Source organism: Geotrypetes seraphini, chromosome 1 (genome assembly GCF_902459505.1).
Source record: "Geotrypetes seraphini chromosome 1, aGeoSer1.1, whole genome shotgun sequence".
In the NCBI taxonomy this organism is placed as follows: domain Eukaryota; kingdom Metazoa; phylum Chordata; class Amphibia; order Gymnophiona; family Dermophiidae; genus Geotrypetes; species Geotrypetes seraphini.
In genome coordinates, this window is record NC_047084.1 from 454,712,901 (window position 1) to 454,728,406 (window position 15,506).

Here is a 15,506-nt window from a genome sequence, read left to right on the forward strand (position 1 = left end):
GCTCAATTTGAGATTCGGGCTTTTTCACTATCCTCATCTTTCTAAGCAGCATTATATTACTCTGTGGGAGCGTTTGTATGATCTGGTGATCTGAATGCCCTTTGGTATGACTGTCTCTCTCTTATTTGACTCTCCCGCTTTTTTCCTTGCTTTTCCTCGTTATGTGGGTACCTCAAGGGGGTGAGGCTGTGTGGGCTGGTGTGTTTGGGCAAGAGAGCGTTGGGAGTATGTGCTGTCTGAGTGGTTGGATGTTTACATAAAATTGGTGGTTGGGGTCCGGGGATTGTTTGTCCTGTTGGCATTATCCCTCTGCTGTCCCTGGGTTGGTTTCAATTTGCTGAGTTCCTATGAGGGGGGGGGGGGGTTTCTTTGACGGGACCCTGTTGCTTTTTATTTAGCTTGCCTCAGCTGTACCTGATTGTTTTCATGTTTTCATTATTGGCTTGTATTATGCTCTCTGTGACCCTTGCCATCTTCAATAAATATATGTTTAAAAAAAAAAAAAAAAAGAGTAAGGTCTTCAAAGAGCAGTCGCCCAACGGTTCAAAAGGAGGGCGTACTAGAACTGACAAAACCAGATTCAGATTCCAAAAATGAACAGAGGGCCGCACGGGAGGCCTGAGCAACTTGGCCGCCTGCAAAAAGTGAATCACATCAGGAACGTCAGTCATACACTGACCTTTCAACAACCCACGAAAGGCTGACAAGGCCGCAAGCTGAACCCGGAGAGAAGACCAAGCCAGCCCTCTGTCCAGGCCAACCTGCAAGAACTCTAAGAGGTTAGGCAGGGAAGCGTGAAATAAGACCACTCCATGCGCATCATACCACTTCTCAAATAGACGTCAAACCCTCACATATGCCCGAGAGGTGGATAGCCTCCGGGACCCCAAGAGAATTGAGATCACTTTATCTGAATACCCCTTCTTACCTAGGCGACCCCTTTCAAGAACCAAGCCGTAAGACAGGAGGGACCCGGATCGAACATTGGAATGCGACCCTGAGTCAGAAAGTTGACCAAGAGAGGCAGTGGAAGAGGATCCTCCACCAGATGCCTCACCAGATCCGTATACCACAGTCATCGAGGCCAATCCGGATCCACCAGAAGCACGAGACCCGGATGGCAAAGAATGTGGAAAAGAACTCTGCCTACTAATGGCAACGGAGGGAACACATACAACAGCCCCTCCGTTGGCCATGGTTGAATCAGAACATCCAGGCCCTCAGCCTGACTGTCTCTGCGACGACTGAAGAAGCGGGATGTTTTGGCATTGACAATTGTGGCAATCAGGGCCCTGAGGAGCTGATCCCAAGACTGCACTATCAACTGAAAAGCCACAGGGCTTGGACACCACTCCGGGATCAAGCATGTGACGACTTAGGAAGTCCGCTTGAACATTCGCCACACCGACTATGTGGGATGCTATTTCTTGAAGGTGCAACTCTGTCCAGACCATGAGCAGAGTCGCCTCCTGGTGCCCCCCTGATGATTGACATAGGACTCCAGCAGGGGAGAGCCGACGGAGGAGGGCTGCAGTCCGGCCATCGGTCCAACGGTCGGGCTCGGGGGCCCGTTCCAGCGGGGCACCCAACACTGTCTTCACTCCTCCCCCATGCCAGCAGGGGAGAGCCAACGGAGGAGGGCTGCAGTCCGGCCATCGGACCAACGGTCGGCTTGGGGGCCCGTTCCAGCGGGGCACTCGACACTGTCTTCGCTCCTCCCCCATTCCAGCAGGGGAGAGCCGACGGAGGAGGGCTGCAGTCCGGCCATCGGACCAACGGTTGGCTCGGGGGTCCGTTCAAGCTGGACTTCAGTTTTGACTGTTTTGATTTTATTTTCAATTCTTTTTAGTTTATGATATATTTTTTAATCTCACTTATTGTTTTACCACTTATTTTGTTTTATTTTATCATTTAAATTTCCCCAGAATTCTATTGCTTCAACGGTTCTCCCTCTGCATCTATTCTTATCTCCCCTCTTTTTTCAACCTTTCAAAGTCCTTTAGATCATTGTAGTCTTATTAGAATGTTTATTTTCTTATTTTTCTCATCTATTCTCTATTTTATTTCTTCATTACTCTACTAATTGTCATTTTTCCAGGTACTTTAGTTAGATTGTGAGCCTTCGGGACAGTAAGGGAATTTCTAAGTACCTATTTTACTTATAATTTTAATGCACCCTATTGTCTATTTTTCAGTAAACCGCTTAGAATCCTAACGGAGTTTAGCGGTATATAAGAAATAAATTACATTACATTACTGCCATGGCATTGTCCGACAAATCCCTGACTGACTTGCCCATCAGAAAGGACTGGAAAGCTAGTAACGCCAGACGGATGGCTCTGGTCTCCAAATACTGATCGACCAAGAAGCCTCCTCCGTTGACCAGGTGCCCTGAGCTGAGTGACCTAGATTCTGAGCCCCCCCAACCGAGAAGACTGGCATCCGTGAGCAGCACCATCCACTGCGGCTGATCCAGACTCACTCCTTGTACAAGATTGGGGGTTTGGAGCCACCAACGAAGACTGCCCCGAGCTAAGCCCGGAAGTAGAACAGGGTGATCCAGACTGTGTCTCTAAGGTGACCACCTCCGAAGAAGAGCATACTGAAGGGGATGCATGTGAGCCCGCGACCACTTCACTACATCGAGGGAAGCAGCCATCGACCCCAAGACTTGGAGGAAATCCTGCGCCTGAGGACACTGGGACAGCATTAAGTAGGAGAATCTGAAATTGTAATTTGCTTACCCGGGCCTCCGTAAGGAAGACCTTCCCCAAGGGGGTGTCGAACAGCACCTCTAGATAATCGAGGCGATGAGATGGAGACAACCGGCTCTTGGAAAGGTTGACTACCCTGGCTGGCCTGTAACTTCCTCTCCGACGTCTGAATTGACGTCAGAGGTGGTCATATGGGCCTGGCGCTTGTACGTGCCTGGCCTGGCACGGGGAGGATGGAAGAAATTGGCGTGGTGGCTTGGGGGGGGGGGGCAGCAGGGAGAGAGAAAAAGAATCGGGGAAGTGGAGAAATCGGCACGATGGCTGGGGAGGCAGGGAGAGAGAGACAGAAAGGCAGGCAGGAGGAGAGAGAAAGAAAGACAGAAATAAAGAGGGGGGCAGGGGGAATCAACATTCTCAGTCTGACCACCTTAATTCCTTGTTCCGACAAAGTCAAGGTGTCCCTATCCTGGTGGATTCACTCTCCAGTCCTCAAACAAGGATGCCCGTTCCAGCCTCCACCTCCTCTTCTCACCATTAACACAGATGCCTCCAACAAAGGCTGGATAGCGCATCTCAAGGAATTTGGTCAGCAAAAGAACTCCATTTCCACATCAATCTACTGGAACTTCGTGCAATTTATTATGCGCTCAGAGCAATCAGCTAGTATATTCACAACACACGGTTTCTGATTCAAATAGACAACCAAGTGGCAATATTTTATCTTCACAATCCCTACCCTTTACAGAGAGGCTCATCGTCTATGGAACTTTGCTGTCTCTCTCAACGGACATACAAGCAGTATACTGTACATTCCAGGAAAAATGAATGTCACTGCAGATTCCCTTAGTTAAAAGCTCGATCCTCACGAGTAGACCTTAAACCCGGAAGTACAACAATCCATTTTTCTCCAATGGGGCACTCAGGGATGATCTCTTTGCTTCCGCAAACAATGCTCAGTGTGCCATTATTGCTCCCTACAACCATTTCCTCATGTAGTCACCAGGGATGCTTTCTCGATTCCATGGATTTCCAATCTGATCTATGCATTTCCGCCGATTCCACTCATCTCCAAAGTTCTTCAAAAGACCAGAGACAGCACTCAACTGATTCTCATAGTGCCACGTTGGCTCAGACAGATCTGGTATCCCATCCTTCTGGACGCACATTCAATACCGTTAGGGGATCATCCGTCTCTTCTTTTCCAGCGGCATACTTATCTATTATATCTCAATCTTCGCAGCCTCCTTCTCACAGCTTGGAAATTGAATGAAGAAAAAGGGGATCCAGGGGTACAATTAAAGGGTTACTATACAGTACAGAAGGCTGTAAAGTAATAAAGTAGTAGAGTAATAGATCACTACAGGTCCTTGACCTGGGGGGCCACCGCGGGAGCGGACTGCTGGGCATGATGGACCTATGGTCTGACTCAGCAGAGGCAGTGCTTATGTGCTTATCACTGATGTTTCAGTCTCATCAGCAGTAAAAACAATACTTCTTGCAGCCATAAAGCCATCTACCAGGAAGTCTTATCAGTTGAAATGGAAATGTTTTTCCATCTTGACAGGCTCACAAGATCAAGACCTATTCTGCTGCCTAGTGGATCACGTCTTAACTAACATACTACACTTATCAAATTCAGGTCTTAAGACCAACTCTGCACGCCTTCACCTTTCAGCTATATCGGCCTACTACCATTTTTTGGATGGAAGATCACAAAATCCTCTGGTTTCTCAATTTTTTGCCGAGGTCCTAACAATCTCCGACCTCCACTTCATACTCCACCTTCAGCCTGGGATCTCAACATTGTTTTAAACCGGTTCATGAAGGATCCTTTGAACCCTTGGGATCTGCTACACTGCAGTTCTTAACATGGAAAACAGCTTTCTTAGTGGCCCTTACTTAAGCTGAAAAATTAGCAAATTGCAAGCACTGCTCATCTATCACTCATATCTTAAATTTTTTTCTGATAAAGTACTTCGTACTCATCCAAAGTTTCTACCAAAGGTAGGTACGGACTTTCACATCAATCTATTTCTTTGCCATCATTATTTCCTTCTCCACATGATTCTTCAACGGAGCAAACTCTTCACACATTGGACTGCAAAAGAGCGGTACTTTACTACCTAGATAGGCCTGCTTCTATCCGTATCACTAATCAACTATTTGTTTCTTTCAATGCAGCTACTCAGGAACATACAATTTCTAAACAAACTATATCTTCTTGGATTGCTAATTGCATTTCTTTTTCTTTTCCGGGTCACATTGGAGCGCATCAAGTACGAGCGACAGCTTCATCAGTTGCAAGCTTGAAAGCAGTTCCCATACAAGGTATCTGCAAAGCAGCAACTTGGTCTTCAGTTCATACGTTTAATAAGCATTATTATTTAGATCGGAGTTCAACACAAGAGGTTCAGTTTGGACAATCTGTTCTTTGCAGTTTTTTTTTTTGTTTAAGTGGAAATAGAGAATTGATTTGCCTTCTCCCATTTTCTTATTCAAGCTAGTGACTCACCAACAAGTGGGGCTGCATTAACCTGCTTGTCTTCGGGGAAAGCGAAGTTGCTTACCTGTAACAGGTGTTCTCCGTAGACATTAGGGGAATGCAGTCACACTCGCCCGTCCTCCATCCCTTCTAACCAGCATCCTTAGTGAGCTAGAGACATACTGACAGGAAAACTCAGTTCAGGGACTTCATCAACAAGTGTGGCTGCATTCCCCTGCTGTCTATGGAGAACACCTGTTATAGGTAAGCAACTTTGCTTTATCTGCAGTATAGCCACTAATCCCTTCATGCCTCAGAATAGTCTTAATATAATTTTTTGACTCCTATGGAAAAGTGGCTGGCAGTAATGACTTTTTTTATTTACAGGTACTTCTTTTAATGATAACTATCTCTCTTTTAAACTACAGTGGAACCTTGGTTTATGAGCATAATTCGTTCCAGTAGTATGCTCGTAAACCAAATTGCTCGTATATCAAAGCGAGTTTCCCCATAGGAAGTAAGGGAAACTCGCTTTGATTCGTTCCACTTTCTCCTCCCCCCCTGAGGCTACTGGCGCTGATCCATCCCCTCCCCTTTGAGGCCACTGACGCTACTCCATACCCACCACCCCCCCCGCGATCCGGCATCCCCCCTGCGAACCGGCATCCTCTCCCCCGCTCGCGTTGCCCCCTCCCCCCGTGATCCTACATCCCCCCCGAGCACCGTAACGACATCGCTTACCCCGATTGGGCACCGGCACCAATGCACAGGAGGTGCCGGTGCCCGAAGATCCTCCCTCTTCTGGCCTGGGCTGAGCGGTGCGACGGAGATCCTCCCTCTTCCCTGTGCTGGGCTGGACTGAGCTTTGAGCATTTGCGCATGCTCAAAGCCTTCTGGTCTCGCTCTCTCGGAGATTCTCAGATTCAAAATCTCGGAGAGAGCGAGACCAGAAGGCTTTGAGCATGCGCAAATGCTCAAAGCCCAGTCCAGCCCAGCACAGGGAAGAGGGAGGATCTCCGTCGCACCGCCCAGCCCAGGCCAGAAGAGGGAGTATCTTCGGGCACCGGCACCTCCTGTGCATTGGTGCTGGTGCCCAATCGGGGTAAGCAATGTCGTTGCGGTGCTCAGGGGGGGATGTAGGATCGCGGAGGGGGGGGGGGGGTGACGACGCGAGCGGGGAAGGGGGATGCCGGATCGCGGGGGGGGGGGGAGGCGATTGTAAACCAAGTCAAACTCGGTTTCCAAAGCACAGATTTTGCAAATGTTTTACTCGTCTTGCAAAACACTCGCAAACTGGTGCACTCGTAAACTGAGGTTTGACTGTATGTCTCTTTTAAAACTTTTTTTTATAGTTTTGGTCATTTTTACAGCATATTGATTTCATTTTGTTTTATCTTTCCTAGCAATTGTTATTTAGTATTTCCATATACTGATATGTTTATAAAAGTCAGCACTCTTGATTCCAGGTGTCTGTCTGAAGTAGAAGAGGCTCTACCCTCAAGTGGTATGTTTGTTTCTCGTTGCCTTTGTGCTTTTTTGCCTTGTTATATTACCTCATTTTTTGTGTTTGTTTTTTTCTTTTTTTCCCTTTACATTTATCTGTTTGGCCTTCTGTGGATTCAAAGATTATACTAACTACGCTCTAATAGATAGTAACAATTTCTGTGTATTAATTTATGAATCTATATTATCCTGATGCAGGCAATTTGTTAAAACAGTTCAGGTTTTAATTTGAATTTTTATTATTTATTAGCAATATGTAACATAATAAAATTTTATTTTAAATCCTGATACTTCGAGTCTGTCTGCTCTTCTGCATGCTCCATTTGCAAGGCACCTTCTGTTATAAGAAAGGCCTAATAGCATCTTAATATTTTCTGTAGTGATGTGAAAGTTTCCACTCACCCTTTTATCTTTCTTGGATTTCCCTTATGATTGCATATGTGTCACACTGAATGGTTTCTGTTCTTTAAACAAAATATAATATTAACAAAAGGGAGCCTGAGAAAACAAGTTTTTAAATTGCTTCATTTATTTAAGGAACAAGCTTATCCAACACCAATATCACACATGTGAAAAGGTAACTGTCCCCTAAACTTAACTGGTTACGTTACCATTAGCAGCAATAATGGCAAACACTTTCTATAAATTGTATCCATCTTTCACATTGCCATTCAGTAATCTTATCCTCCCTTCTTCTTTCCAGAACTACTTTAATTTAGGCTGATATATTTCAGAAACTTGTTTTCTCGTGTCCTCTGTAATTTTCTTTGATCTTGTAGAAACTGTGTGTTGACTATTTCACAATAATGGTAAAAGTTCAGAGCTAGCTCTAATCGATACAGAATTCAATGGCTGAATCTGAATTATCAATTAAATTTGGTCAGCTGGTTGATTAAATAACTAAGGAGACAGAGTGTTGCATAACTTTGCTCCTTAAATACAGTAATAACTAGAAAAAATCCAGACCATTGTATATTATTCAGGTTCCCTTTATCTAATATTAAATTTTGTTTGAAGATCAGAAACCATTCAGTGGCATATAAAATAGGGGAAGGGGATGTTAAGAGTGAAAGTGAAAGCAAAAATCTATAGCTAATGAACTAAGAGCACACAGCAAGGATCTCACCTTTGTAGAATTAAGGGTGGATTAGGCTGCCTGTTTCCAGGATAGTGGACATGGATAGTGTGTCCTGTATTGGCTGTCAACTGTCGGAGGGTTCTTTGGCTGCGCCCAATGCCCTGTGCCAGGCGTGTGGTGGAGCCCCCACTCCCTAGAGTCAGGGAGCTGTGATCTGCGTGCCGTACCATCAGTGGATGGGTAGCAGGAATGTTGCCTGGTGATGGAGGGATATCAGCTGGAAGCAGAGTAAGAGTGCTGCATGTTACACAGATCAAAACGATGAACATGTTCAAACTGTTAAAAACATGAAAATAGCAGACATCATTAGGCCTGAAATACTTCCAATGCTCAATGTAGTTCTTGTATAGCAAAAAAATGACTTCACTGAAGTCATTTTTTTGCAATATTTAATTGCCTTTTGACTTCCTATTTTTGTTAAATATTATCCCTGAATTTTACATAAGGAAACGGCCAATGTAGTTCTTGGCCATAATTTTAGGACATGAGAGATACCTACCTGCACTAGAGAACATATTATCAAATTCAATAATGAGATCATCCTCCCGGTCAAAACGCTCAAAGCGCACCAGTGGTGATGCATTCATGTCTGGATAATCCTCATCCAACTCCATCTCTGAGCCATCATCATCATCATCCTCATCCCCTTCTCCCTCCTCATCATCCTGAGGAAGAAAAGAGTACATGACAATAAAAGGACAATACCTGGAGACCTGTGAAACTAAATACCCATCAGAAGTCAAGATATACTTATTATTAAAGTTTACCCAATGTTACAAAACTCAATATTAAACAGTTTCATCCGAGATTCAATAAGCTAACTCAATGTGATCGAAGAGTGTTAAGGTAGAAATAGAAATACCTTCACAAAGAGTAACTGATTATGTGGGCAGGACGAGGAGAACTAGATTGGTTTGTACTGTATTTGTTCTAAGATAATGTTTTATGTTTTGTCATTGTTTTGTATGTGGTTTTTTACCCTGCCTAGTTGTAGATTGTGCAGATGTTTTAAATAAAATAATCGTATCAAATCAGGACATCTCCAGACATAGGTGCCGGCTCTGTGGGTGTTTGAGCACCCCCAAAATTGAGCAAGCTCCATTATTCTGATGAGGGAGTATTCATTTATGTTGTGTAACACCCCCAATCATTGTGAAAAGTTGGCTTCTATGTCTCCAGAGATAATGTCTTTTTCTCCAAACCTGATCATCCTCATCTTCTTCCTCCTCCTCTTCCTCCTCATCTTGGCTATCATCCTCATCTTCATTGCTGCCGCTACTGTCCTCTTCTTGTGTGTGTTCCTCCTCATCTTCTGGGTCCAGTATGTTCATAGAGTCTGGTCAGAGAAAGTACAGTGAGAGATGAAAGAAAATAGGCAGTAAACACAAACATAAATGAAGGCAAATAAAGACCGTATGGCCTATCTAGTCTGCCTAACTATGCCATCTTCTATCTCCTCTTCACCCTTAGAGATCCAATGTACTTGTCCCAAGCTTTCTTGAATTCAGATACACTTTATCTCTACCACCTCCACTGGGAGACCGTTACAAAGATTCACCACCCATCCAACATCTAAAATCCAATACTCCTTGATGCAAGGAGTATACATCAAATATGCATAAATCCTCCTCACCCATTCTCAGCATCTTCAATCTGTTGACTGTTAAGGTATTCCGAAAGCACTACACACTAGAAATTCTTAAGGTGTTTTAGATTTAGTGACAAAAATACAGATGGGCTCAGGCAACTGTTATGAATAACATCTCATCCTTATTATGCTGAAACTTAGGGCTCCTTTTACGAAGGTGTGCTAGGGTTTTTAGCGCACACACAAAATTACCGCTCACTGAAAATCTTGGCTAGTGCGCTCGGGAATTTAATGCATGCTATTGCGCGCGTTAAGGCCCTAGTGCACCTTTGTAAAAGGAGCCTTTAGTGCACACTTTGTGAAACTGCTGGGTAATTTATTAGCATTTGTTTACACACCTTGCCATAGATGTCTGTTTGGAGTTTTCCAATTTCAAATATTTTCCGACCTTACTCAAAAAAATAAAACATGTACTTTGAAACTTTCTACTTTAAATAGCCACAATTAAATTCTCCCATTATTAAGCATAAGAGAAGGCTAGGCTACATAACCAGGTTTTAATTTTTCCGATATCATTTACTTCATTAGTATTCCTCCAGCCTGGCCTAGGTTTATGGGTTATGCATAACGTGACCATGTATTTTTTCCTCAAAACAGGACATCTACTTCCTGTTTCCGGTTGCAACTTCCTGTTTTGGTTTTTAGCGCAGGGAGCTGTGCTGAACGCCCTGCGCAGGGCATTTAGCACAGCTCCCTGCATTAAAAAACGCTATCGATGTTTAGTAAAAGGGGGCCATAGTGCAAAATATAGACAGCAGATATAAATTCTCAAAACATACACATTTTGATCACTAAATTGAAAATAAAATCATTTTTCCTACTTTTGCTATCTTGTGATTTCATTAGTCGCTGGTTGCACTTTCTTCTGACTGTGCATCCTTTCTGCACTCAGGCCCAACAATTATCGCATTCTATTCCCTTCCTCCCTCATTCCTATATCCTTAGTGTCCCAGTGCCTCCTTCCTATGTCCTTAGTGCTCCCTCCCTCCCTCAAGCCAACCCACTGCCGCTTCTTCCTCCTTCCCCCCAGTCCGTCACCACTCGCTACATTTAATTACAGCCCTGGTGCCGCAACTACAGGAAGGGAAGGGCCAGTATGTGCAGCGATTACACACAACTGGCCCACAAGCCTTCCCCCCAACATCAATTCTGCCGTCAGAGAAGGTCTAGCCGTCAGAATTGATGTTGGGGGGAAGGCTTGTGGGCCGGCTGTGTGCAATCGCTGCACATGTTGGACCTTCCCTTCCTGTAGTTGCAGCACTGGGGCTATAATTAAAAGTAGCAGGCGAGTGGACAGCAATCAGCCCGCGTACCTCTGAAAACGGGACATTTCGGCATCACGAAGCTGTGCTTGTGGACAACGGGACAGGCTACCTAAAAATGGGATGTATGGTCACGTTAGTTATGCACTCCTATCAGCAGGTGGGTGGAGACCGAGAACTACAAAATTCTTGTGCAGTCTAAGGTAGCTGCTTTCTTAAACAATGCAGAAGCAATTAGTAGTTTATCACTACTTTATTCAGCTTTGCAGTATTTGGCACCTGTGAATTTCCATGGTAATTTAACAGTCCCTCCCGCTTGTACTGCACATGAAGCTGGAACCCTGATGGAGGAGGGGGAAATGGAGACATGGAGACTTTCAGAAGAGTCTTTTAGTTATGTTGAGTAATTTTGTTAGTGTCCAAAGAGCATCCTCAAAGTCTATCAGAAGGTATGGGGTGTTATAGGAGCAATTACAATTTTTAAATATATGAATACAGGCAGTCCACAAGTTATGAACATCTGACTTATGCTGAACTCGTACAAACAAATGTGGTGATATTTTCCTGGCATCTCCATTCTGCCTCTCTCCGCGGCCTTCCCAAAGTGGTAAAAGCTGGCCAGCAGGAGCAGCACTATAAACAGGACACCCGAGGTCAGCCACATTGGGCCTTTCCTCTGCCGCATCTGCTTCCTATGCTGGCACTTCCTTTAGGCAGATGTGACAGAGGAAAGGCCAGCTGTCACCACTTTGGGACTGACTGTATTCCACTGTGCTAAACAGATGTAGAATAAAGCTGTTCAATTGGATTTGGTTTTAGTGCTGTTTTTCGTCTTGTTTAGTCATTCTTCAGAATTATATGCGCGCCCAAAATGTGGGGCAGGAAAATTAAGTACACTGACAAGCACATCAAATGCCTCGGTTCTGACCATGACTGTAAGCATTATCTAATCTAATCTTAGATTTATATACTGTATCTTCTTCTGACAGTTTCAGGTTTAACTCTGGCTTATGCATGGCTGTGATTAACACCTAAGGATTTAGTCTCAGAGATACTGTGCTTGGGAATTTAGCTTCTAAGCATGCCCTTTCAGGTGAAGTTCACAGTTTCTATACATGCCTTCTCAGGTGAAATTCAATGTGGGCTTACTGCTTTAATTTTCAGAGGTGCCTTTCTTTCCAAAACAAAACAAAAAATATATCACCAAAATGTTCCACATAAAAAAAGGATACCCCAAAGCAACAAGCAGAGCTGTGGATTAGAGAATGACGTGGATTGTAGTATCTTTTGTATTGTTCAAACAAAAATTTTCAATAAATTATTTCAAAAGAAAATAAAGAATGAGTTACACTTTTAAAACTGTTCTTGTCAGATTTGTATGTAACTCGGAACATGTGAAAATTTGCTTTTTTCTGGAGTTGATGCAAGGGCTGCACTACAAGCCTAAACATCTGCAGGGTCTCTGCCCTTTGAATGACTGAACGCTTAAAATTATTGTGCATGTCCTGCTGAACCAGAACGTACACAGGTTAAAAAAAATAAATAAATAAATTATTGTGCATGGTTAATGGATTCTCCATGGAAGATTCTCAGCTAATCTGTGCAGGAATTTATGCACAGGAGCCTTTTTGCAAGGTTTTTCAAGGAGCAGTTTCTTTTCAGCCTCTATATTTCTCTGAGATAGTTTACATGGCCTTTTTGGGCCCCTACTTCAGAATAGAGAGTTGCGCGGGGACAGAAATCCAAACCGTCCCCACACGTCCACGCCAAAGTCTCACCCGTCCCTGTGAGGAATCCCACCCGTCCCCGTGATGAATCCCTCCGTCCCCGCCCGTCCCTATAAACTTCAGAAATAGTTATTTCATTTAATTATGCTACAGAATTAAAGGCTCTGGTAGAAACCCATTTACAAATAAGCAAAAAGACTATTAATTTGGAAATATTAATTGGGAAGAATACATACTTTGTAAACGGGTTTCTACCAGAGCCTCTTTTGTTTATAAATTTTTATCAACACAACTAATATACTACTTTATCCTGAAGCAAAAAAAAAAAAAAGAAATAGAATTCTTTTCCTACCTTTGTTGCCTAGTTTCTGCTTTCCTCATGTTCTCATTCAGTTCTTTCCATCCACTGTCTCTCTTCCTTCTGCGTCTTCCATTTGCTCTGTTACTGTGCCTCTCCCTTTCTCCCCCTTCCAAATTGGTCTGGCACCCATCTTCTTCCCTCCGCTCCCCCCATAGTCTGGCATCTCTGTCTTCTTCCCTGCCAGCGTCTTCTCCCCACTCTCTCTTCCCCATTTCCTTTCAGCGTCCTTCTCCCCCCCATCTTCCCCATGTCCTGTCAGCATCCTTCTCCACCCCCCCCCCCCCGTCTTCCCCATGTCCTTTCAGTGTAAGAAGGAAATTTAGATTTGCGGTTAAGGGCAGGGAGGTTTGTCGGACCAGGGCTGTTGTCGGTCGGTCGGGGAAGCGCCACAAAAGTAAGGGGACCTGGCCGGCTGTGCTGCACCCGGGGTGGGGCGGATCGCCCCCCTCCCTTGGTAGCCACTCGAGCCGCGAGGCTACTCCTCCTTACCTACCCTGCCTGCAGCACAGAGCGAACGGAAGTCATCCCGACGTCAGCACTGACGTCGGGAAGACTTCCGTTCGGCTCTGTGCTGCAAGCAGAGCAGGTAGGGAGAAAAACCGCCGACTTAGTACATCCAGCCCCGCAGGAACCCCGCTACCCTCGGAGGCGTCCCCACGGGATCCCCGCGACCCTAGGGGGCGTCCCCATGGGATTCCCGCGACCCTAGGGGGCGTCCCCACGGGATCCCCATGACCCGAAGGGGGAACCCGCGGGATGCCCACGGGATTCCCGTCGTTCCCGTGCAGCTCTCTACTTCAGAAGAAGATACAGTATATAAATCAAAGGATTAGATAATGATAAAACATTTGTGTGGCATTGGCCTCCTCATTAGACCCGTAAATTTTAATTAATCAATTATTCAAAAGTGCTCAGTGCTCTATATTATATCAATTTCAATAAATAGCTATAATAAAAAGCTAAAACTTATCTTTTGTTTGTTCATATGGCCATACAGCAGACTACAGCCTAGGAGAGCCAGAAAGCAGCAATCCTCACCATGGCAGCAATACTAAGGGGACTTTTCTTGAAACAGCCTTCGGGCGAAACATGTCTAAATAACAAGTCCCTTCCCGATATGAACACACAACAAACAAAAGATAAGTTTTAGCTTTTTATTATAGCTATTTAATGAAATTGATATAATAGAGCACTGAGCACTTTTGAATAATTGATTAATTAAAATTTACGGGTCTAATGAGGAGGCCAATGGCACACAAATGTTTTTAGCCATTGAAAAAACTTGGCTAACAACTGGCACTTCTGAAGACCTTAAGGAAAAATAGATAAAAAGGAAAGAAGAATGAATGTAGATATGATACTGGTTTGTGTTTGAAGAGATGAACTAATTTCAGTATCTTATAACTGACTGCAAGATATACAGTCTCCTTTTCTTGGCATGAATGGTCAGAACAAAAATGTGATTTGAAAGGCGAAGCTCATTGGTAACTTCAAGGTACTGAAGAAGCACTCACTTGAAATTCAGCAAATGCAATGCAGTGTTCTCCCCAGGGCCTTTTAGCCGGGCGCTCCGCCTGGCTAATTTAGATGACTGCCCAGTAAATCCTGCTGCTGTCGCCGATGCTCCTTCCTGGGCTGACTCACCACCGAAAATTTAGTTTGATGCCTGCCTTTTTTTTTTTTTTTGCCAGCATGCTAGTTTTACTTGCTTCGGGCCTTCCTCACTGACGGGTCCTGCCTACTTTGTTTCTGTGAAGGCAGGATCTGGCAGCGAGGAAGGTCCGAAGCAAGTAAAGCAGCAAGTTGTAAGCTTCCCTCCGGGGCTCTATCGTGTGCGTGCCGGCTTGCCTTCTCCCCCTTGAGAAATTCTGAAACAGACTTTTTCTTCAGAAGATAAGCGGAAGCAACAGTCTCCTTGATCCAGCATGCCTTAGAAGCGCCACCCCCCTTACGAGGAACCTCTAGGACAAACAGATGATCTGATTTCCTGATCTCCTGGGTCCTCGAAGGACCTGATCGACATCCAACTTGCACAACTGTTTCTGCTCGGAAGAGCCCTCCTGGCTACCCAACACCGGGAGGACCACAGCCTGATTGACATGACAAGTAAAATAATTTGGCGGGCAGTCACCACTGAAGTTATTTTGCCTCATTGGAATGACTACGAGACGGCATTGTATTTTCCAAAACAGACAATATTTTTTATTGTTAGTATAAAGACTTACAAAATTAAAGCAGCAAAGGCATAGTAGAAAGAAATATATTGTCAGTTCAGAATATGCAATGGAGAGTAGAACTTACACTCATATGCTTAGCAGGGGGCTAGCAGTTCCCCGCAACATAAGCAAGTGAATCTCTCTGGCTCTATCTGTGATGCACTGTTTTTTTTATACAGAGAAATTCTTCCTCCGTTCCAAAAAAGCACATCCCCGAACTCTGGTCATGTACTTCCCTACTGGTACAAAAATGTATACCTAACTATTCCTCCCCCCATTCCACGCCTCTCTCACTTCCCCCCCAGGAGGGGGGCCCGAGCAGAAACAGAGAATTCTTCGTTAACTTTCTTCCTCCAGTTCTGAGATCCTTATCACCTTGCAGATGCTTATTTGTGGTTTTACAATTCTGTGCATCTTCAGGATGGCGTCCTTGTAGATAGTCTTATGCAGAAAGT

The 15,506-nt window shown here is 44.5% G+C and overlaps 1 protein-coding gene across 7 annotated transcripts in view; it reads right to left on the bottom strand.

Annotated features, from left to right (window-relative positions):
• HUWE1 (HECT, UBA and WWE domain containing E3 ubiquitin protein ligase 1) overlaps nucleotides 1-15,506 on the bottom strand; it is a 779,197-nt gene that overhangs the window by 271,273 nt on the left and 492,418 nt on the right. For all 7 annotated transcript variants that reach the window (XM_033921870.1, XM_033921880.1, XM_033921834.1 and 4 more), the window contains 3 exons: nucleotides 9,040-9,173; nucleotides 8,337-8,502; nucleotides 7,826-8,054 (listed from right to left, as the gene is read on the bottom strand). In XM_033921870.1, the coding sequence (XP_033777761.1) occupies nucleotides 7,826-8,054; nucleotides 8,337-8,502; nucleotides 9,040-9,173 (529 nt within the window). The remainder of the gene's footprint in view (nucleotides 1-7,825; nucleotides 8,055-8,336; nucleotides 8,503-9,039; nucleotides 9,174-15,506) is intronic.